Genomic DNA, 21853 nt, shown 5'->3' on the forward strand with positions numbered 1-21853 from the left:
GTTAGCATTAAGGGAGTCTAAGGAAGACAGGGTCAGAGCTGGCCTGTGGTACACGGGCAAGAACCTATCTGTGACATCTAACTTCCCAAATGGATTTCCCGAGGAACAGAGACATGCTGCAGCTCTCACTGCTGTGCTGTCTGGGACCCTGTCCTTCCACTTGGGGCTTCTCGCCATGAGGAAAATGGAGTGAACCTCTGAACCTATAAGCCAACTGCAATAAAATATCGTCCTTTATAAGAGTTACCATGGTCATGGTGTCTGCTCACAGCAATAGAAACTCTAACTAAGACAGATTTTGGAGACAATGCTTGCACCTTAGCACAGGCAATATTCAAATATTTTTATCTTAAAGTTAGATTTTAAAATTGTGGCTTCTTTTTCCCCGCACTTTGGGCTAGGGAGGTGGCTCAGCTCAAACAGCTGTGTGCAGCCCCGGTGACCTAAGGTCAGTTTCTAGATCTGAGAAGGTGGCAGGAGAAAGCTGACTTCTTTTTTTTTTTTTTAAAGATTTATTTATTTATTATATGTGAGTACACTGTAGCTGTCTTCAGACACTCCAGAAGAGGGCGCCAGATCTCATTACAGATGGTTGTGAGCCACCATGTGGTTGCTGGGATTTGAACTCTGGACCTTTGGAAGAGCAGTCGGGTGCTCTTACCCACTGAGCCATCTCACCAGCCCCCGAAAGCTGACTTCTAAGAGCTGTCCTCTGACTGTCACACACGAGCTAAGGCACAATGCTCTAAACTCATACTTTTTTAAAAAGCATGACTTAACATTTTAACTTTCTTGACACCAGGTCTCATGAAGCCCAGGCTGGCCTTATATTCTTGGTCATTCTGCTTCCATTTTCAATAGCTTGAAATTATAGGTGTGTGCCCACCATGTTACACATAATTAAATTAATTTTGCTATAATTTGAGTGTTAGTTAAAAAACAACTGTATCATTTATGTGCACGCATATCTGTGCTCCACGTGTATGCCTGCTGGTCACAGATGACAGAGGAGGACACTAGATCTGCTGGAAATGGAATCAGAGGCAGTTGTGACCTGCCATGTGGGTATTAGGAATAGAATCTGGGTCCTCTGCAAGAGTCAGTTCTCTTAACCTCTGAATCATCTCTCCAGCAACTGAATGTTAATTTGTATCTACTCATTTGTGTTAGAATTACACTGTAACATTTTCCACTTGATGTCATTTAAACTTTTGTTTCTGAAATGCCATTATTTCCATTAGTTTTTTGTTCCATTTATTGTGTAAGGAAACAGAATCGCATAGAATGCACATAAAGTAACAGTATAGTTATTCCACTGTCATGTCTGCCTTACTTATTTGCTGGAGAACATTCCTTAGGTTTCCTTTAAGAGACAGTATGTGCAAATTATGTAGCCATGGCAATTCCTCCATCAAATGCTACTGCACAGGCAGAGAGACCTTACCGTTTCAGGTGTACTAACAGCACAGGAGGTAATTTCCAGATTTCTATTTTCTTTAGAGAATCCCGCCGAGCTCGGCAATGGCTGCAGTAAAATCTGTTGTTATCTGTAAGCTTTTCTTCTTTGGAAAATAATCTAAGGCAGTCCTGGTGGGAAAAAAAAAAGCACAAATACTCAGTGATTCACTTCCTGATGGAGTGCCTTAAAGAGGCGCTCTTCTGTAGGAATGCTGCAGCGCTTATTGGGGCACCTCAGTAAGGTGGGTAAGTGTCTGCTGTAAGAAGGGACACAAATAGTGTGTTGCAAGGTGCGGTGAGGAATGGGGTAGGTATGCAGAAGCTCAGGGCAGCACACACAAGATCTCTGTCCTGAGTCTGGTGGATTACGGTGGACTTCCTGGAAGAAGTAAAAACTGAAGGTATCAACATAAGCTATTCTATTAGTTACACTGCTGTTGTGTGGAAATCAACATGTCTGATCCCAAGTAAGTGCATAGAAAAAATACATCTGCGCTAACATCAAATACAACTTCCTAAGTTAGCTTTCAAAACGTCTCTAAAATACAAGCGTTTCAGTTTGGCTGTGTGGTGAAAGGCTTGTCCACCATGCACAACGCTCTGGGTTCAGCCCTCCCAAGCAGCTTCTAGTTGCACCCAGTGACATATGCCTATCCTCCCAGCACTGTGGGTCACGACTAGTCTGAGCTACATAGCAAGAACCATTTAAAACTCAAGGGCTAGCAATGGGCTGGAGAGATGGCTCAGCAGTTAAGAGCGCTTGCTCTTACTGAGCACTTGGGTTCAATTCCTAGCACCCACATGGCGGTTTGCACCTACCAACTCTAGTTTCAGAGAATCTGATACCTTCTTCTGGCTTCTGTAGGTACTGCATGCAGTTGGTGCACAGACATGCTGGCAAAACACACAAAATAGCAACAAAACCCTACTAGGGCTAGGAGGGTAGCTCACTGATTTTCCTGTCAGGATGAGGCACACAAAGCATTTTAGTAACACGCTTTCTCTTAGACGTACCTGTAGAGTACATTTACTTGTGGATGCTAGCGGCAAAGACAAGTACATGAAGGCCTCGAAGGTGCGTGACCTCCTGCGGCAGGTGAGGCACTGCACCGTGGACTTGAACTGGCCCTGGAACAGGGCCACGATGATGGACTCGTTGAGCTGCTTGTGCTTCTGCCAGGCGTGCTCGGCCGCCTGCAGGTCATCCAGGTGCTCGTTGTTCTCTTCCTTGTGCCTCTTCCGATTGTCAGCCTGGGGGAGGACAGGTGAGTGCTGCTAGTGTCTCAGGGTGTGCTGTCCACAGGTAGATGTGAAACTCAAGGAACAACACTAAACATCGTACACATTTAGCCGCACTGAGGAGCTCTGATCTTGTCATTTACAAAAAAATTAATTCTACCCCAAACCCACTTTACTGAAAGGACATGGCTTGAACTTCTTCCCTCGCCCCCTTCTCATTTTGTTTGGCCAGTGTCTCATTATGTAGCCCTAGCTGTCCTAGAACTCATTATGCAGTCAGGCTGGCTTTGAACTCAGAGATCCACCTGCTTCTGCCTCCCAAATGCTGAGATTAAAAGCATAGGTCACCATGCTGGGTCTTTATAACACCTTCTGGACATATTTTTATTTAAAGTGTGTAAGACTGTAAAGTGTAGACAACCCTGAGTAGTTTGTGGACTGACCCTGAGTCACAGAGACTCAGCTCTTGTTTTAAGAGTGAAGCTGCTTTTGCAGTGTGGGTGTTGACCGTAGAGACGCTAACTGGCCAAGGCACTGAGAACAAATGACTGCTGAATGCCCAGCCATAGATGGAACATACCCGTCACCCCCTAAGGCTCACAGAGGAAGAGTGGAAGGAGGAGGAGGGGGAGAGGTGTACATGGCACAACTTCAAACTCACATCAGCTGTGATTACACATACCAGACATGGAAGGGAGGGGTGTTCATGGTCCCCACACCTCCTCTGAGGATTGACACAGTTAATGTTTCTTCAGTGACATGCCACTGAAACGGTGCACATGTTCCAGTAACCAAAGCTCCATCATGGTTCTGTGAGTATCATTAACTCACTGAATTACAAGAAAAAAAAAAGTATGAAGGAGGAAGGGGAACTAGCCAGAGTAGGGGGAGGGCAAGGAGAGTAGGGGGGTAGGCAGGCTTAAAGCATATTAGGTACATGTGAACATGTCACAAGTATACATTACTGTATCATAGTATATGTATATTATCATTACATTATACATTATGTATATTATAACACACATTAAACATAATATATATTCTGTATATAAAGTATACATAATTATGTTTTAAATCCATGCCATTTTTTTAAAAAGTTGTCACGTTTGGCTTAAAACCATTTTTTTAACTTTTATATTGAGTGTGTATATGTGAATGATATGTGTAAAGGCAGTGTCAAGATGCACGAGGAGCTCAGAGGACAGCTCTGTGCAGCTGGTTCTCCTTGCCTCCTTTACTCGTGTTCTGAGGGTCAAAATCAGGCCATCAGGCTTGGCCTTGCAGGTGCTTTTACAATAGTGAGGCATCTTGATAGTCTCAAAAGCATGGCATTAAGAAGAACACATGTCATGTAAGGAGGAATTAGGGTTAAAATCCAGTGTGTGTGTGTGTGTGTGTGTGTGTGTGTGTGTGTGTGTGTGTGGTGTCTATACACACCCCTTGAGAAAAATCTCCTTATGTAGCCCAGGATGTTCCTGAATTAACAATCTCCCTGCCTCAGTCTCCTGAGTACTGTGACCTTAGGTGTGAGCCACCATAACAGCTTGAATTTTTATACTTATGTTCAGCTGAGAAGCATGACCTTAAAGGCTTTCTGAAGCAGCAAAAAGGAAGCTATATCCAGATGGAGGTGGTCCTTACGTAAAGATACTGCTTTAATAAGAGACATATATATGCATGCACCACTTGCTTACACGGAGTGATTCTTATTTTGGAAGATAAGTCTTAGAACATTTGAGTATAACACACACACACACACACCACAAATATGCAATAATATATAAGTAACAAGGATGTTCAGACAATAATTAATAAAACCATGACTTTGTTTTCATAAACATGAGAGTCACAAGAACACTTCCAATAGCTATTTTACCATTTGTTAATTGCGCAGTACTTCCTATTAGTACTTGAGTAAATAACCACACACTACTTTTCAAGTCCACTGTGCACACTCCTAGTCTGAGAATCTAAAACATGGCATGCTGCCACAAGTGGAAAACTGTACTCCATGAGAAAAAAACTCAGTAAAAAACAATTATTCAAAAATATTGTAAAAAAAAAAAACCCTCTCTTCAGGACATGCATATTTGGAAAATAAAAATAAACTTTATGTTGAGTCTAAGATTCCAGTCCCAACATGTCTCATTCTATTTAATAAATGTAAACATTCAGTTTTGTTCTGGGGAGCTTACCAGACTCCACACAGCACACACATACATTCACACTCAGCATCCAGAACACACACACACACACACACACACACACACACACACACACGCACGCACGCGCGCGGCACGGCACAGTCCATACTCAGTACAGACACTAGTGAACAAGCATTTAAACTGCTGTGAAGAGGAAGCAAGCGAAGCTGAGGAGACCCCACTCTTACCTTATTCAGATCCTCGTGCAGGCCATCCATGAGGAACAGAAGCAGCTCTTGTGAATCCTGTTGGCTGGATCCTGCAAACTGGTCATTAATCTTACCAATGGTGACTTTAAAGTCCTTTGGACTGATGTATCTATACTGTCCTGTCCACAGTGCTTTCATGATTATACCAAACTCTTCTGCCACTTCACCTTTATGCCCCAACAAATTTGACCTGTGCACGTAAAGTTATGGAAAATAAAGGAAAAAAATTAAGTTATAGTGGGGTCTTGATGTCAGCACAAAAGCACACACGTAGCACACACAGGAATCACTCACCTGCAGGCTTGAACCAAACACATCTGAACCTGACTTTGCTGTGGTCCTCCAACTCATTTTCTTATCCTGGCTGCAAGCCCTGCTCCTCACGTACATCAACAGGCTGCAGTCAAAGATGGAAGCTGTAACCCTGACACTGTGTCTGCCATCTTCTTCGTCCTTTATGACCAGAGCTGGGATAACTACCCCGTATTCTTACAGATAAAGATCATTTCTCTTTTACTAATTTGACTCCTCTGAGGCTCAGTGGCAACTGAATACGTCCCTCCAAAATGTAGGTACTGCACATAGCCTAGGAGTAGGTCCTTAAGGGGCTGAAGAGACGGCTGCCTCCACGCTACTTAAGAGGGATTGTTTCTCCTGGAGAATACCTGGGTTTGATTCCTAGCAACCAGATGTTGGCTCACAGCTGTCCATAGCTCCAGTTCTGGGGATCTGAGACTCTTTCTGGATGCCTCATGCTGCTATACTTACACATGCACATACTCTTAAAGATACAATGAAAAAACAAAAAATGAAAATGACCTGAAGAGGCCATGCCTGCTGAAAAGGGCACAATGAGGGGCTCACCCTGGGCCCCTGGGCCTCCTGCTGTTTGCTGGGAGAGCACAGGACCCTGATGAGATACTGACATGCTCATCCTGAACCCTGTCTCTACACCGATGGGAAAGCAAGCTCAGCAGGTAAAGCACTCATGTGTGAGCTGAGGACATGATGTAATCCTGGAGTCTACCCTGGAGAGAGCCAGTTCCTGCAAGCTGTCCTCTGACCTTCACGCTTGTGTGTGTGCTCTAGTTTGTACATAGCCACACTCAAGATACACACATTTTTAAAAAGTCAAAACTCTTTTATATAAACAAATAAACAAAAATGATTACCTAGTGTGGCATGTTGTAACTATACAAAACGCGAGTACTGCATCCAGGCACTACAGTTAAATATCCTCTCATGAGTGTACTGCAGAATGAACTGTTCCTTTACCTGTTGATATCATCCTGGTAGCAGTTTCGGTTGAAATAATCTGCCAGATGTGGAGCATTACACAGGCACTGCAATATTGAGTTCATGTAACAAGTATTTCCCAGATTACGAAGTCCAGTAAGAGCTGGTCCTGATCCTCCAAATACAGGATTGAGGTTCCGAATCTGAGAAGCAGAAAGCCTCGAGATCTCAGCTTTAGGGTAACATAGCGGCCTGAGAAAGAAAGAACAAGATGCCTTATGCAGAGCATCTCAAGCTGGGTCCACATGAAGATGGCAGACAGCTGGAGCAGCTATACCAGATAAAATCCTGCCCATAATCCACAGGCTAAACTGCTGAGTTCCCTAAGACATCTAGCAATTAGGCTAACTGACTATGTTCCAGGACCCTCCCATGAATGCACGCCTACCACTTCTCCTGAGTTCTTGGTTCTAGAGGTGGCCTGAGACCAGTCCTCTAGCTTCCTCTTGTCTAGACAGACTCGGCTACTGCCCAATGGGAAAAAGCTCTTTCAATCTTCTCCAAGTGACCCAGAGACATTAGCATCATGAAATACTCTAACTCAACTGGAATGTTAGAGAATTAAATAGTATAAAATCATGTATAATTATAAATTATACATTAATTCTAGAAGGATATTATGTAGTGTTTTCAGATATGTAGATTCCAGCTGTTAAATAGCAAACTGTATTTAAGTGGCATTGGGTAAGCAGAAAGAACCCATCGGTCAGGAAAAAAGAAACTATGGAAACAAGGTGGGGAGAGATGCAGACCACGGGACATGGGAAGATTCCTGAGGCAGAAGGAATGGTCAGAAGGCTGGGTGTTAGGGGCGGGGTGGGGAGGGGAGGACATTGTCTTAACTGAGTGTGTGCACACATTTTTCTTGTAACTATTTCCTCAATACTATATTTGCACAGTATTTACACTATAGTAGGTATTAGATATTTAAAAAATAAAGAGGCAGATATTTATGCTCTTGTAAATAAATTATACATAAATAAAAGTATATACTAACCACAGACAGGTCTCAAAAGAGGCAAAGGTTAGCCGGGCGTAGTGGCGCATGCCTTTAATCCCAGCACTCAGAAGGCAGAGGGAGGCGGATTTCTGAGTTTGAGGCCAGCCTGGTCTACAAAGTGAGTTCCAGGACAGCCAGGGCTATACAGAGAAACCCTGTCTCGAAAAAAAAAAAAAAAAATTAAAGCCATGCTGGACACCATGGAGGTATCTGCTGGGCACTTCTGACTAAAGGTGCCCTGACTGGTGGACACTCCTTCATCTTCCTGATCCCTACCTATGAAGGGGAGGATGGGAAGCAGCAAAGAACCCCAGTTTTCTCTACATGCTCTTTCTGTTCATGTACTCTTTATAAAAGATACAGGCGCGATTTATGAGACAGCTTCAAAACACTGCCGAATTAATGAACTGTAGTAAAGTAATATTTGAATATTACTAATTCCAAAAACTCTTTCAAATAGGTCTCTCCCTGGTAAGGTGAATTCTTAGGAAGGTAACCAATGACTTCCTTGGGATGTGTTGGAAAAGATAAATCAAAAATCCTTAGTAATTAACAAATAATATATAATACATGAAAAAAACCCATCACATTTATGTATACTCCAAGCTTCAATATCCAAGACCCCTGCAGTAGATCAAATGCTATGGTGTCTGCATTAATTTGTGCACCCCTTCCTGTTTCCTTTAAACCACTTCTGACTGTTCATTAATACCTGATACAATCTAAATAGCTATTGTGCTGGGTTAAAAGGAATGGCAAGGACAGACACCTCTTTGTGTTCAGTACTTCTATAACTCCTCCCACCCCAGTATTTTTGATCCCGTATTGGTTAGGATCTCATGTAGGCCCAGGCTGGCTGAGGGTAATGTTGAACTTCTAACTCTTCTGTCTCCACTTCCCGAGTGGTGCTCACCATTACTAGTTTATATGTGGTGTTGGGATCACACCCACACTTTAGGCATTTAAGCAAGCATTCTGCTGAGTTACACCCCAGCCCAGACGTCATGGACATGGAAGGCCAGTTGCATTTCCACCCCCGGCCCCAGAAGTGCCCAGTTCCTCTATCAGTTAGGGGCAGAAATATAAGAAAATGATGTGCTACTTTGGGAAACTTAAACCCACTGATCACCTGATGAGCAGAAACAGGAAGAGGAAAGGAGACATATGGTGCCTACATTTTTATAGATAGGAGACTATGCTCCTGTATGACTGGGTGAGAGAAACAAAGGCTAGAAACTGAGTATAATAACACTGCCAACTCAGCCATCTTATTAATTGTCATCTTGGGTGGTCAGACAGCTCAGTAAATAAAGGCACTCTCTCCCAAGCCTGATACCTGAGTCCAGTCCTCAGGACCCACATAGTAGATGAGAGTACTGTAATGTGCAAGTACACACACACACACACACACACACACACGCACTCTCTTTCCCTAATAAAATTAAAAGTTACAAAATAAATTAGGATCTATGAAAGATGAGTGAGGCCTTGGGCATGGTACTGGGAAAGCGCTATAACAATGTATGCAACACTGTCCTATCTCTATCACTACCAAATACACTGATTCAACTCTCACGCATCCTCCAAGGCTATACCTTTATGGGGTGACACTCAGACAGGTTGAAGCGATGCCGCTGCTTCAGTTCTAGAACTGGGAGCACTTACTTGTTCTCCCGGTTGACCATCGGGGTCACTGCTGGCCTCCTCTTCTCCTCCTCCTGCAGGGCCTGAGTGATGTCTGGCGAGGAGTAGGAGCGCTTCAGTTTGGATGGCTCCTTGTCCCGCTCGGCAGGGACCTGGGGCTTGACTTTGTGAGTGGGCGGGGTGGAAGGAGGTGCAGACGCAGGAGCCATTTCAGGTGGATACATGTGAACTGTGTTTGTGGGGGAATGGTAGTAACGAAAGGTCCCGGTGATTGGATCAAGAAACTTGGGAAAGGAGAATAAACAAAAAGGTAAAAAGAATATAAGCACAGAAGTGATTGAAGTGTCATCCCACCACAATATTTACTTCTGGGTTAAAACACGTGTGTGCTAAAAGATTAAAGCTAGGGCCTTGAATTTGCTAAGCACAAACTTTATATTCTGCAGGCCCTAAAATAACTTAAATAAAATTAATAATCATTTTTCAAACCTTCAAAGAAATTTAGGCTTGCCTTAATGGAATATGCAATTTCAAAATTATATTGCCAGGGTGCTCATATGCTAGTCAGCGTGTAAGGCTGAGTACCAGATCTCACTCTGCAGAAATCAGGGTTTATGTTCTCTATAACAAAGTGGATGGACAATAAGAAAATGCCTTTTTAGTAGCACCAGGAAGTGGTGGCACACGCCTTTAATCCCAGCACTCGGGAGGCAGAGGCAGACGGATTTCTGAGTTCGAGGCCAGCCTCGTCTACAGAGTGAGTTCCAGGATAGCCAAGGCTACACAGAGAAATTCCGTCTTGAAAAACCAAACCAAACCAAACCAAACCACACACCAAAATACAGTAGCGTGCATTTAATGTAGAACCCTAGTGTTTACCTTGGCCCAGCCCAAAGGCAGTCCCGGCACAATTCTCCCCATTTCTTCACTTCGTGCTCTCGTCAAAGGTTCTCGCTGAGCCTAGTTTAAAAAACAATAATCTGATTTTCCACTTAAAAATTTCCATTCATGAGCTTAAATTACTTAAACAGAAAAAAAAAAGTTTCTTGACCACCCTTCATATTTTTAAAGGCAGCATCAAAGATGAAGGCAGTTTTGTGTTTCTCAAAGTCTACTATATCAAGGGTTAAAGGAATGTGAAATAAAGGAGGAAATGTAATAACATTTTTAGAACTTTCCAAAGGAAGCCGAGAGGCCACTGGGAAGAGAGACTATGACTGAAGCTGCTAGCTGGGAGAAAAAAAGGGTGGGTAATTATTCTTAGTTAATTATCACGCTGCACAGAGTCTGGAGACACTCAAAGGTTACACTCTTCGGAGAATTCACTGAGAGCTGTGTGACTCTTAACAGCAATTCCTAAAACTTTAACAATGCAGTTACTTCCGCAGTGACTGTGTTTGCAACACTGGAGATGAGTGCACAGAGGTCTGGTGGTGAGTGGCAGAGGCTCTCCATGGTGGCTGGTGAGAGAAGGAGCCACACAGGCCTGTCAGGTGATTATCTCCTAGCCACCTAGTCCTCCTACCACAGCTGCTTCTGTATCCACTTACAAAGATCATGTAGTGTGCTCTGTGGAAATGCAGGGCAGCATGCTGAAGCATGGGTCTCTACACTGACTACAGATGCTTCTAGCTTTACAGAGATTTTTGTTTGTAACACTTTCTTAACTAAATGAAAGACACTTCTCATCATGGTGAAAATATTTATAAATCTTACTTCAAATAAGGGACTTAGCCAGAATATTATAAATTCATACGGCTCAGTCAAAATTGCCAGTCATTAAGTTGGCTACGGTTTTGTCAAAGACAGGTAAGACGGTGTGACAGTGACTACCTATAACCTCAGCTTTTGCAATGTAGAGGCAAAAAGGTCATGAGTTCAAGGTTAGTCTGAGCTCTATGAGACCATCTCAGAAAACAAAGCAAAGATAAACATAAGAGACGTCAATGTCATTGGGGAAATGTACATCACGGTAACGTTTTGGCTGGGATGCAGATATATGCTGACAGGTGTAAAGTGGGAAATGTTTTGGGAAGTGTCTTTGTTGTTGGTTTTTGTTTTAAAGTTTCTTTCCTTGTTGTTGTTGTTCTGTTTTTCCGTTCGTTTGTTTTTGAAGAGGGTAGCTCTGGCTATCCTACAATTTGCTCTGTAGACCAGGCTGGCCTGAAACTCACAGAGATCTGCCTGCCTCTGCCTTTTGAGTACTGGGATTAAAGGTGTGCGCCACCATGTCAGGCTCTTTCAAAGTTTTTTTGGTTTATTTGTTTTTCAGTTTTTAAGTTTATTAACAAAATGGGTTGAAAAGAATTCCAGTCCTAAGTACTCACTCAAAAGTAAAGACACAAATGTCCACAGTAGCAGTATTCAAAATAATTCCCAAGAAGACATGCAATATCTAAGTAATCCAAATTGACATGTGCACATGTGCAGAGACTATAATAATTAACTACATGAAGAAACAAGCTACCAATACATGGTAGCTCTGAAATAAATATAGAAAACTATGCTAGGTAAGGGGTTGGAGACCCGGCTTAGTGGATAAGAGCACTGGCTGCTCTTCTAGAGGGCATGGGTTTGATTCCCAAGAGATGTGCTCTTCTGCCCTCTTTAGGGGCACTGACATACATTCAGGCAAAATATCCATACACATTTAAACAAAACAACAACAACAACAACAACAACAACAAACCTAGACCAGTAGTTCTCAATCTGTGGGTTGAATCTGGGGGTTGAATATCAAATATCCTATATATTAGATATTTGCATTAAGATCCATGACAGTAGCGAATTACACTTAAGTACTAATGAAACAATCTGATCATTGGGGGTCACCACAACATGAGGAACTGTATTAAAGGGTCACAGCATTAAGAAGGCTGAGAGCCACTGTGCCAGATGAAAGCAGTCAGCTGCTAAAGACTGAGAAAAGACAGTCAATGGAGACAGCAGGTTTTGGTCTGAGGCTTTAGGAGGGGTATAGGACAGGACTATACACAGGTAGAGTGATTCTTTGGTGTTGTGAAAATGTTTTATGATTGGATTATGTTAACAATTTCATGTACTATGTTAATTTTTCTTATGTATGTGGTTTTTTGGTTTGTTTGTTTGTTTATACAGGGTCTTTCTATGTGGTCGTGGCTGTCCTGGAGCTCTCTATGACAACTAACCTGGCCTCAAACTCACAAGAAATTGCCTGCCTCCACCTCCACCTCCCCAGTGCTAGGAGTAAAGGCATGAGCCACCATTCCCTGACAGTCTGTAAATTCTTTTTTTTTAATAGGTTAAAATTAAATTTTTAAAAAAATTTTTTTTTTATTATGTATTTTCCTCAATTACATTTCCAATGCTATCCCAAAAGTCCCCCATACCCTCCCCCCCACTCCCCTACCCACCCATTCCCACTTTTTGGCCCTGGCGTTCCCCTGTACTGGGGCATATAAAGTTTGCGTGTCCAATGGGCCTCTCTTTCCAGTGATGGCCGACTAGGCCATCTTTTGATACATATGCAGCTAGAGTCAAGAGCTCCGGGGTATTGGTTAGTTCATAATGTTGTTGCACCTACAGGGTTGCAGATCTCTTGAGCTCCTTGGGTACTTTCTCTAGCTCCTCCATTGGGGGCCCTGTGATCCATCCAATAGAAAATTAAAATTTATTTATTTTTAATTTTTTATTAGATATTTTCTTCATTTACATTTCAAATGCTATCCCGAAAGTCCCCAATACCCTCACCCCTAGTCTGTAAATTCTTGTTACTGACTAAATGTATGTTACAAACAGGTAAATTTTATTATATGCAAATTATACCTAAATTAAACTATTATTAAATCTATCAGACTGAAAACAAAAACAAAAAGAAAACTGGGCGGTGATGGCACACGCCTTTAATCCCAGCACTTGGGAGGCAGGGGCAGGGGCAGAGGCAGAGAGGGGCAGGGGCAGAGAGGGGCAGGGGCAGAGAGAGGGGCAGAGGCAGAGAGAGAGTTGGGGAGAGGCAGAGAGAGAGTAGGGCAGAAGCAGAGAGGCAGAGGCAGGCGGATTTCTGAGTTCGAGGCCAGAGGCAGGCGGATTTCTGAGTTCGAGGCCAGCCTGGTCTGTAGAGTGAGTTCCAGGACAGCCAGGGCTATACAGAGAAACCCTGTCAAAAAAACCAAAAACCAAAAAACCAAAAACCAAAAACCCAAAACAAAAAACCTTTGAAGTCTCTCTGGAAGGTGTATTCTATTGTCAAGTTTAAATTTGAGTTCATTTGGGATTTCATACCACTAAAGAGAAAAATGAACCAGTGAAGAAAATAAAACTCAATAGAACGTGAAGCACTGGTTTACAATGCAGTATAAAATGTTAAATATTATGTTCTTATAGTGTATATACACCATGCTCTCAGAGTCTACTGCTTATATTCTATATGGTTTTCATTTCATTAACTTTCATTAATAATAAAAATAAATTTCATTAATTCATATGAAATTTCATTAATTTCATAAACATAAAGGGCTGTCCTCTAATATATTTTAAACATAAGCAAGAGAATGCTAAAAATACAGAATTTTACACAGATCATATTCAAAATGCAAGGTCTACTTATTAACTAAAACCTTTTTTTACACTGTTTGCATGTGTTCTCTCCCCACATATGTCATAATCTGAGGGCCACTTAGGTTTCTAGGGGTGTTTACAGCACCTCAAATGACTACAAACATGAAAGTGTTAAGTTCTTAAGACTCTCCAGTACAGGAAGGGGGAAAGAGGCTGTCTTCCAATTTCACTCCCTATGGAATTCTAGGCAAACGACAGCCTCTGAGCTCAGTTTTGCCTGTAAACTCACTACTCACTACCTTATGGGGCTACCTCTATAAATAAAAAATGTTGGCAAATACTTAACATGCCTTGAGTGTTTTGAGGTATTTAAACTGTATCTTTTTTAAATTTTTTTTTTATTTTTATTTTTTTTTAAGATTTATTTATTTATTATATGTAAGTACACTGTAGCTGTCTTCAGACACTCCAGAAGAGGGCACCAGATCTCCTTACGGATGGTTGTTAGCCACCATGTGGTTGCTGGGATTTGAACTCTGGACCTTTGGAAGAGCAGTCGGGTGCTCTTACCCACTGAGCCATCTCACCAGCCCCTAAACTGTATCTTAAGTAAGAGCTTCATCTCTCTAATTGTAGGTGTTTAGAAAATTCTCACACAGGGGTTGTATTCTGTTGAGCTTTCCTCAGAGTTGAAGTCATGGGCTTACTGACACTGAGTGAGCTGACCTACAGGTATGTGCCGCACAACTGGCTACTGTAGTGAGGTTAGCCCGTGGTCCCTGAGCATTGTATTAATATGGTCTGTTAATCTGGAAAACGTGACTAAAGCACCGTTTGGAAGGTATAAAGCCTGGCATTTTGTAAGGTAGCATTTTGCTTTCCAGCCTTCACTTCTGCACTGCCAAAACTGTTTTCTCTTTACTCGTATGCACGTAGAGTAAGCTGTTGGTGCTCCTGCTGTTACACAGTAGTCAGAAGGAAAGGACACTGTTAGCTGTACAAAGAAAACAAATCAAAAGTATATCATTCCATGAACATATCTTCCAAAATTAAGGCAATCAACTTTTGAGTATGTAGTTAAGGACAGAAAAAAGTCACATTGATTTTAAGTGTACTGACAGAAACAAAATCATACAGACTGATCAAAAATATTATATGTAAAATAAATGTCAGGCCACCGATGTTACTGACTGCACATCCTATGCAGACAAAATGACCTCCATCTAGTGGGCCTTACTTCTCCAGTATGAGATTGTATTTTATCCTCATCTTTTGATGGTCACACACCAAGCACAGAAACGCATATGACTATTTCTAGCAATAATTATAAGTTGTATGACATTTTATAAACAAAAGATTCTATGGTCAACCAATCAATTTCCATCATCACAGGCCTCAAAGGAAAGCAGAGAAGCCAATACCAATGGATCAGGACGGTCTCTCACCCCTTGGGCACTGTCCAGAATGCCTGTCCTGTCTGTGGAAGTCCACTGTGTCACCATCTTATACACATTTACTGTTCGTTTTACCTACCTTGCCTGCATTCAGTTCTCCTGACACGGATGCAGGGGACACATCTGCTGGCCTCTTCTGCGACTCTGACGTGGGACACCTTTTACCTTCCACAGGTACCTTAGCATCGGAAGCTTCGTGCTCACTCTTACTTTGTCTTTGCGTTCCTGTGGCTTCCTGGGCCCTGTCTGCTGAGAGCTCTCTGTCTTCCGTCTTGGTCTGTTTGCTGTCTTTTTTCTCTTGTCCATCCTTTGCTTTGTGCTGATTCTCAGTGGAGTCACGTTCATCTGCATCCTGTGTCTTTCCAGCTTTGCGCTCTTGCTCCTCCCTTCTCAGCTTCTCTTTCTGTTCCTTCTGCTGCTTTTCCCAAAGTTCCTTCTCCTGTTTATTCTTTTCCATGAGAAGGGCAGTTTCTTGATGAATACGAGCCTTTTCTTCATCTGTTAACATGGTGGTCGGAGAGGGAAATACTGGCTTGGTGGACCTATCAGAAAGAACTTTTCCACTCTGATCTGTATTTTCAGATTTTATTCTATGATCTTCAGGCAACTTGACTGACGGTTTTTTCGTACGATCAACCTAGAGAAACACAAATAGAACAAATGTGCTTTTAGTGCTGTTTTGAGACAAGTTCTTATATATAGGCTAAGTTGGCCCCAGACCTACTTCAGGTTCATGTTCTGGGCTCAGAAGAGTTACATGTCTTAATGACTGACCACAGAACCAAGACCTGACAGAGGGGACTGAAGCTCCATTCCAATACACCCACCTACCCCCCCCATCTCCACACAAGTGCCCCATAATACCTTAATACCAATACACCCACCTACCCCCCCATCTCCACACAAGTGCCCCATAATACCTTAATACCAATACACCCACCTACCCCCCCATCTCCACACAAGTGCCCCATAATACCTTAATACCAATACACCCACCTACCCCCCCATCTCCACACAAGTGCCCCATAATACCTTACTACCAATACACCCACCTACCCCCCCCATCTCCACACAAGTGCCCCATAATACCTTAATACCAATACACCCACCTACCCCCCCATCTCCACACAAGTACCCCATAATACCTTAATACCAATACACCCACCTACCCCTCCCCATCTCCACACAAGTGCCCCATAATACCTTACACCCAGCATGGCCAAAAATGAATGTATGATGCCCACAAATACAGTTTCCTTTCACTCTCCACACAGCTGTATACACACACCAGTCACCTGGCAGCTCTAGGCCATGTTCTTCCCACAGCTTTCTGCTGCCTGGTAAAATTCCATTCAGCTTTACCTCCATCTCTGAGACTACCAGGAAGCCTACTGCCTAACATCATTCTCTCTTCCCAAACTCCAGAAAAGCCTCCCACTGCCCGCTCACCTCTTTTGTCCCATTTCCAAATACACATCTCATGTGCCCAGCATAAGTGTGAAAGTTAAAGAACAATTTTGTACTAGCAAACACAGGAGTGAATGTTCACAGTCAGCTATTGGATGTATCACAGGGCTCCCAATGGAGAAGCTAGAGAAAGTACCCAAGGAACTAAAGGGGATCTGCAACCCTATTGTTGGAACAACATGATGTACTAACCAGAACCCCGGAGCTCTTGTCTCTAGCTGCATATGTATCGAAAGATGGCCTAGTCGGCCATCACTGGAAAGAGAGGCCCATTGGACTTGCAAACTTTATATGCCCCAATATAGATAGGGGAATGCCAGGGCCAAAAGAATGGGAATGGGCGGGTAGGGAAGTGGGGGGCGCTATGGGGGACTTTTGGGATAGCATTGGAAATGTAACTGAGGAAAATATGTAATAAAAATATTAAAAATTAAAAAAAAAAAGAACAATTTTGTAGAGTTGGTTCTTTTCTCCCACCTTTATGGAACACCTTCTAGGAATTGAATTCAAGTCACCAGGTTTATTTGGCAAGAGCCTTTATCTGCCCAGCCATTCACTCACCCAAGTAATCATTGTAAAACAAATCTGACCATGTTTCTCTTTTGTTTAATAAAATCCTATTTTACATTGTTATTCATATTTAAGTTGTAGGACACATACATATACCTACATACAAAATGAATAAATGAATTAAATAAACTTTATCATAGCCTGACTACTATTCATTCTTTTTTTTTTTAAAGATTTATTTATTTATTTATTTATTACATGTAAGTACACTGTAGCTGTCTTCAGACACTCCAGAAGAGGGAGTCAGATCTCATTATGGGTGGTTGTGAGCCACCATGTGGTTGCTGGGATTTGAACTTCGGACCTTCGGAAAAGCAGTCGGGTGCTCTTACCCACTGAGCCATCTCACTAGCCCTATTCATTCTTTAATACTTAAACATTTTTCTTCCTTTATCTATTTTTAATATTTATTTATTTGTATTTTATGTGCATTGGTATTTTGCCTGTATGTCCATGTGAGTGTGTCAGGCCTCTGGGCCTGGAATTACAGACAGTTGTGAGCTGCCATGTTGGTGTGGGAACTGAACCCAAATTTTCTGAGAGAGCAGACAGTACTCTTAACTGCTAAGCCATCTCTCCAGCCCCAACATAGCTATTTATTATTTTGTGTGTGCACACTGCATGTGATGTGAATGCAGAGTCAAGTGTGAAGGTCAAAAGGCAACTCCTGAAAGTTGTGTCTTTTCCTGCCATGTTGCAGGATTCAGGGACTGAAGCTGACCTCAGGTCATCAGGCCTGTGCATAAATGCCTGTACCCACTAAACTATCTCACCAGCCCCTTCTTTATTCTTGTACATTACTATTATACATATTTTAAAGCTAGTATTAATTTTACTTATTTGGTAGGAAGAGTCAGAAGAGAGCCTGCAGGAGTTGGTTCCCCTTCTACCACATAGGTCCTAGAGTTCAAACTCAAGCTACCTTTAAGTACTGAGCCATCTTGTTGGCCCTCCGTCTTACTGTTTGAGCCAGGGTCTTTCACTGAGCCTGGAGCTCACTGATCAGGTAGACGGCTAGCCAGCAGGCCCAAGGTTCCCTTACTCTGGCCTCTCCAGTTCCAGGATTACAGGAATGTGATGCTGCACCTGGCTCTCATGTGGCTGTGAGGCCCTCAACTCAGATCCTCACACTTGCACAAGAGGTTCTCTGTTGGCTAGGCCATCTGCCAGCACCACATCTGAGGGAGAACGCTGCCGTATTCTAGAACGTGAGCACTGAGAGGTGCTTTAGCTGCTCTAACAACATTGTGAGAAGTAACCCTAACATTTCTTGGAAATACTGTGTGTTGAAACAGCAAGGAGAACTTAACTGAGAGCTTCCTAATAATGACCTAACGCAGCATGCTTATAAAATGTATTTTATGTTCCCATTAGAACAAAGTCAGTGGGAAAAAAAATCCCAATTCCTTTTCATTTTTATTTTTTGCCTTTTTACTTTTTCAAATAAGCAAACAAATCCCCCAAATAAACAAAATCACCTATTCCTTTCTACAATTGAGAATGAAGTAGGAAGAACCACTGTGGAGAGGAAGCCAACACTAAAAGTGGAGCCGGACCTAAAACCAAAGCTTCTATCCCTAGCTGCTGGCACACTCACCCTCCCCAGTCTGAGAAGCACTACACTTTACTATCTTAAGCTTACAATTCCTCTTCAGTTCCTCATACCTGTAGAACAAAGCCCAGATTAGATCTAAGTCTCTGTCACTGGCTGTCTTTCTGGTCTCATGTGCTGTCACAGTGCTCTCCTCAGCATGAACCCTCAGCTACGCAGGTCAAGAGCTGTCTGCCCCCAGGCACTCACTTTCCTACCCATCTCTGCATTTGTAAACCCATTAAGACCTCAGTGCCAGAAAGCTGCTGCTTCTCTATAGAAAAGAAACTCAGGTCTCCTGCTCTGCTCCTAGAGAGCAATGGTGAACTACTCTGTGACTGGGCTCTACACCAGGTCTCTCTCAGCCACTGCAGAGAATCCATCCTACCCACATTTACAAACCTTCAATTCATATAGAAATTTCCTCAATTGCTTCTCAGATTATTGAGTGCAATGGACCTCAAAATACACTGGAAAAACTCTATTTCTCAGTCATCTTGGATATACAAGTATTAGAATTCAATTAAAATGAAGGCATTTACAGTAATATACCTTCTCTTTATAATGTCTTATGTTTATACTTTAAGGAAACTTATTTATTCAATTTGTTTAATATTTAATCTGAAATATTAGATAACTTTAAAAAATGATGAAGATATTGACTTTCAACAGCTCTAAAGAAATCAGCATCATCCTCTTCAAATGTTAATACCAAGGGAAAACGACTGCTACAAATCCATAATGAATAGCATATAGGCAAGTTTTATTACTGTTTCTTCAAAGAGAACCTAACAAGAACCTCTAAATTTTTATCTGAATATCATTCAATATCTTTAAATAACTATCATTAACATTTCAAACACCAATGAAATGGAACTAAAATATGTTTTAAAGCCAGAATACTGACATTTCACCTCTCTGATAAGCAAAAGTAGGCAAACCACTCTCCACAGCGATGGGCTCCATTTTCTACAGTGATGGCCTCCCCTCCACAGTGCAATGTTTTCTTTGTAAAAGTCTGCTTCTGTGTGGAGCACGGCAGAGAACTGCTCTCATCATTACTCTGAACAGTCCAGCATGGGAGCCGGCTGCTCACATAGATAGCCTCTGTAACCACCACAAGTAATGCAGAGAGGACTTAAGCTCTGGGTGGTGCGCAGGTGACACACAGATGTGTAAGAGGGACCGAGCACTTGCAGACTTGGTCATTCTCATGGAGCCCTGGGAGCCATCTGAGGCAGACACTCGAGGGCGGCCGTGCCAGTCAAATCACAGCAATGTCACCAGCTGAGCTCTTCCGTCTACCTCGGAACACAAGTTGTTGCTACAGGTTATGAGAAATGGCCACCAGCTAGCTTTGAAGTCTTGTAAGGAATCTAATATAGCCAGGGCAACAGAGGTAACTATTATAAAAGGTTTTTGTAAAAAATAAAGGTGCCTGGGGCTAGAGAGACCGTTCGGTGGTTTAGAGTACCGACTGCTTGTCCAGAGGTCCTGAGTTCAATTCCCAGCAACCACATGGTGGCTCACAACCATCTGTAATGGGATTGGATGCCCTCTTCTGGTGTGTCTGAAGACAGAGACAGTATTCATTTACATAAAATAAATAAATCTTTTTAAAAATTAATTAACTTATTTAATGTATACAAGTACACTGTAGCTGTCTTCAGACATACCAGATCCCATTACAGATGGCTGTAAGCCACCATGTGGTTTCTGGCAATTGAACTCAGGACCTCTGGAAGAGCAGTTGGTGCTCTTAACCACTGAGCCATTTCTCCAGCTCCCCAAATAAATAAATCTTTAAAAAAAAAAAAAGGTGCCAAGATGCACAAATCCTTCTGAGGTTATGTTTCCTAAGGTATCATAGATACTATATAATATTCTGTGTATTATGTGTCAATATGACATTAAAACAAAAGAATAAAGTTAGTAAGAAACAAACAAACAAACAAACAAACAAACAAACAAACAAAAGCCAAGACAATACCTGTGGAACACTCTTTGTAGCAGGCACTGGCTGAATTATGGGTGAGGCTTCAGCTCTGGGAGCCGCACCAGGTCCAGCTAGAGCTGGCTGGGTCGACAGTCTCAGTTTCTCATCTTGATCAGTTACCAACGGTGCCTTTTCATTTGCTTCTATAGGAGGAGGTGGCATCTGGGCAGGAAGTTTGGAAGGAACTGGTTCTTCCAATGAGGGATAAGTAAAATCCACTAAAATCGCCAAAAGAACAATACATTTATTTAAGAACTGCACACTTCACACACAGTATTTACTTGCTATGCAGGCTATGTGTGATAGCTAACAGAGTGAAATGGCAATCACCACTGTCTTAAAGAACATGAACTCCTAGTCTGTGTTGTTTTTCCTGAAAACAAACTAGCATTTCATAGGACAAAGGCATATACAAGTAAGGTTATCCTGAACACGTAAGTGTTTTAGTCTGTACTGAAGCAATTTTAAACACAATTTTCACATACATACATACATACATACATACATACATACATACATGAGACAGACACCTCTTCAGCTCTGCTCCGAGGGGGTGGAGTGACCTTAGCATTGGTTGTAAACTGCGGGTAGCAAAGGAGCCAGTTTTCATAGCCGCCCTCCAACACCAAAGGCTCATGGCGCAGGACAGTTTTACTTTCCCACTACAAAATAAGGAGAGAGATCTTTAAGACGGGACCAGTCTCTTGACAGCAAAAACCACAGATCACAACAAACCCAAATGTGGAACTATTCCCTGCTGAGCAAAATGAAAACAAAAAATTAAATTCAAAATACAACATTAAATGAAGATATATAAAGTTTAAGAACCAAAAAACAATCCATGATCTTAGATGAAAAGTTATAAAATAATCACAAAACAAAGCCTACCTAACCCTGAGTGCCTAGACCCAATAGCACTTCTACATTCTGCGGTTTATTCCTACCTCCTGCACATACACACACGTTTCAAAATGTGTTTCTATAAAATAATGGTTTTTCAAGATAAGGCTTCTGTGTCTAATAGCCCTGGCTATCCTAGAACTTGCTTTGTAGATCAGGCTAGCCTGAAACAGAGATTGGCCAGCCTGCCTCTGCCCCCACCCCCCATTCCCCACTGGAGTGCTGGGATTAAAAGCATGCCCCACCCTCCACTCCACCCCAGCTTAAAATAACAAAACTCTTAATTTGT

General features: G+C 42.3%; 1 protein-coding gene across 1 annotated transcript in view; it reads right to left on the reverse strand.

The window, feature by feature from the left end:
- Positions 1 to 21853, reverse strand: part of Usp8 (ubiquitin specific peptidase 8) — a 52535-nt gene that overhangs the window by 1930 nt on the left and 28752 nt on the right. The window contains exons 9-17 of the mRNA XM_021185785.3: positions 21182 to 21326; positions 20659 to 20882; positions 15120 to 15677; positions 9930 to 10010; positions 9072 to 9334; positions 6386 to 6598; positions 5090 to 5300; positions 2473 to 2709; positions 1445 to 1587 (exon numbers count right to left, since the gene is read on the reverse strand). Coding sequence (XP_021041444.1) covers positions 1445 to 1587; positions 2473 to 2709; positions 5090 to 5300; positions 6386 to 6598; positions 9072 to 9334; positions 9930 to 10010; positions 15120 to 15677; positions 20659 to 20882; positions 21182 to 21326 — 2075 coding nt within the window. The remainder of the gene's footprint in view (positions 1 to 1444; positions 1588 to 2472; positions 2710 to 5089; positions 5301 to 6385; positions 6599 to 9071; positions 9335 to 9929; positions 10011 to 15119; positions 15678 to 20658; positions 20883 to 21181; positions 21327 to 21853) is intronic.

The sequence above is a fragment of the Mus caroli genome, unplaced genomic scaffold (genome assembly GCF_978045245.1).
Source record: "Mus caroli unplaced genomic scaffold, Mus_caroli_1 scaffold_2, whole genome shotgun sequence".
Classification (NCBI taxonomy): Eukaryota; Metazoa; Chordata; class Mammalia; order Rodentia; family Muridae; genus Mus; species Mus caroli.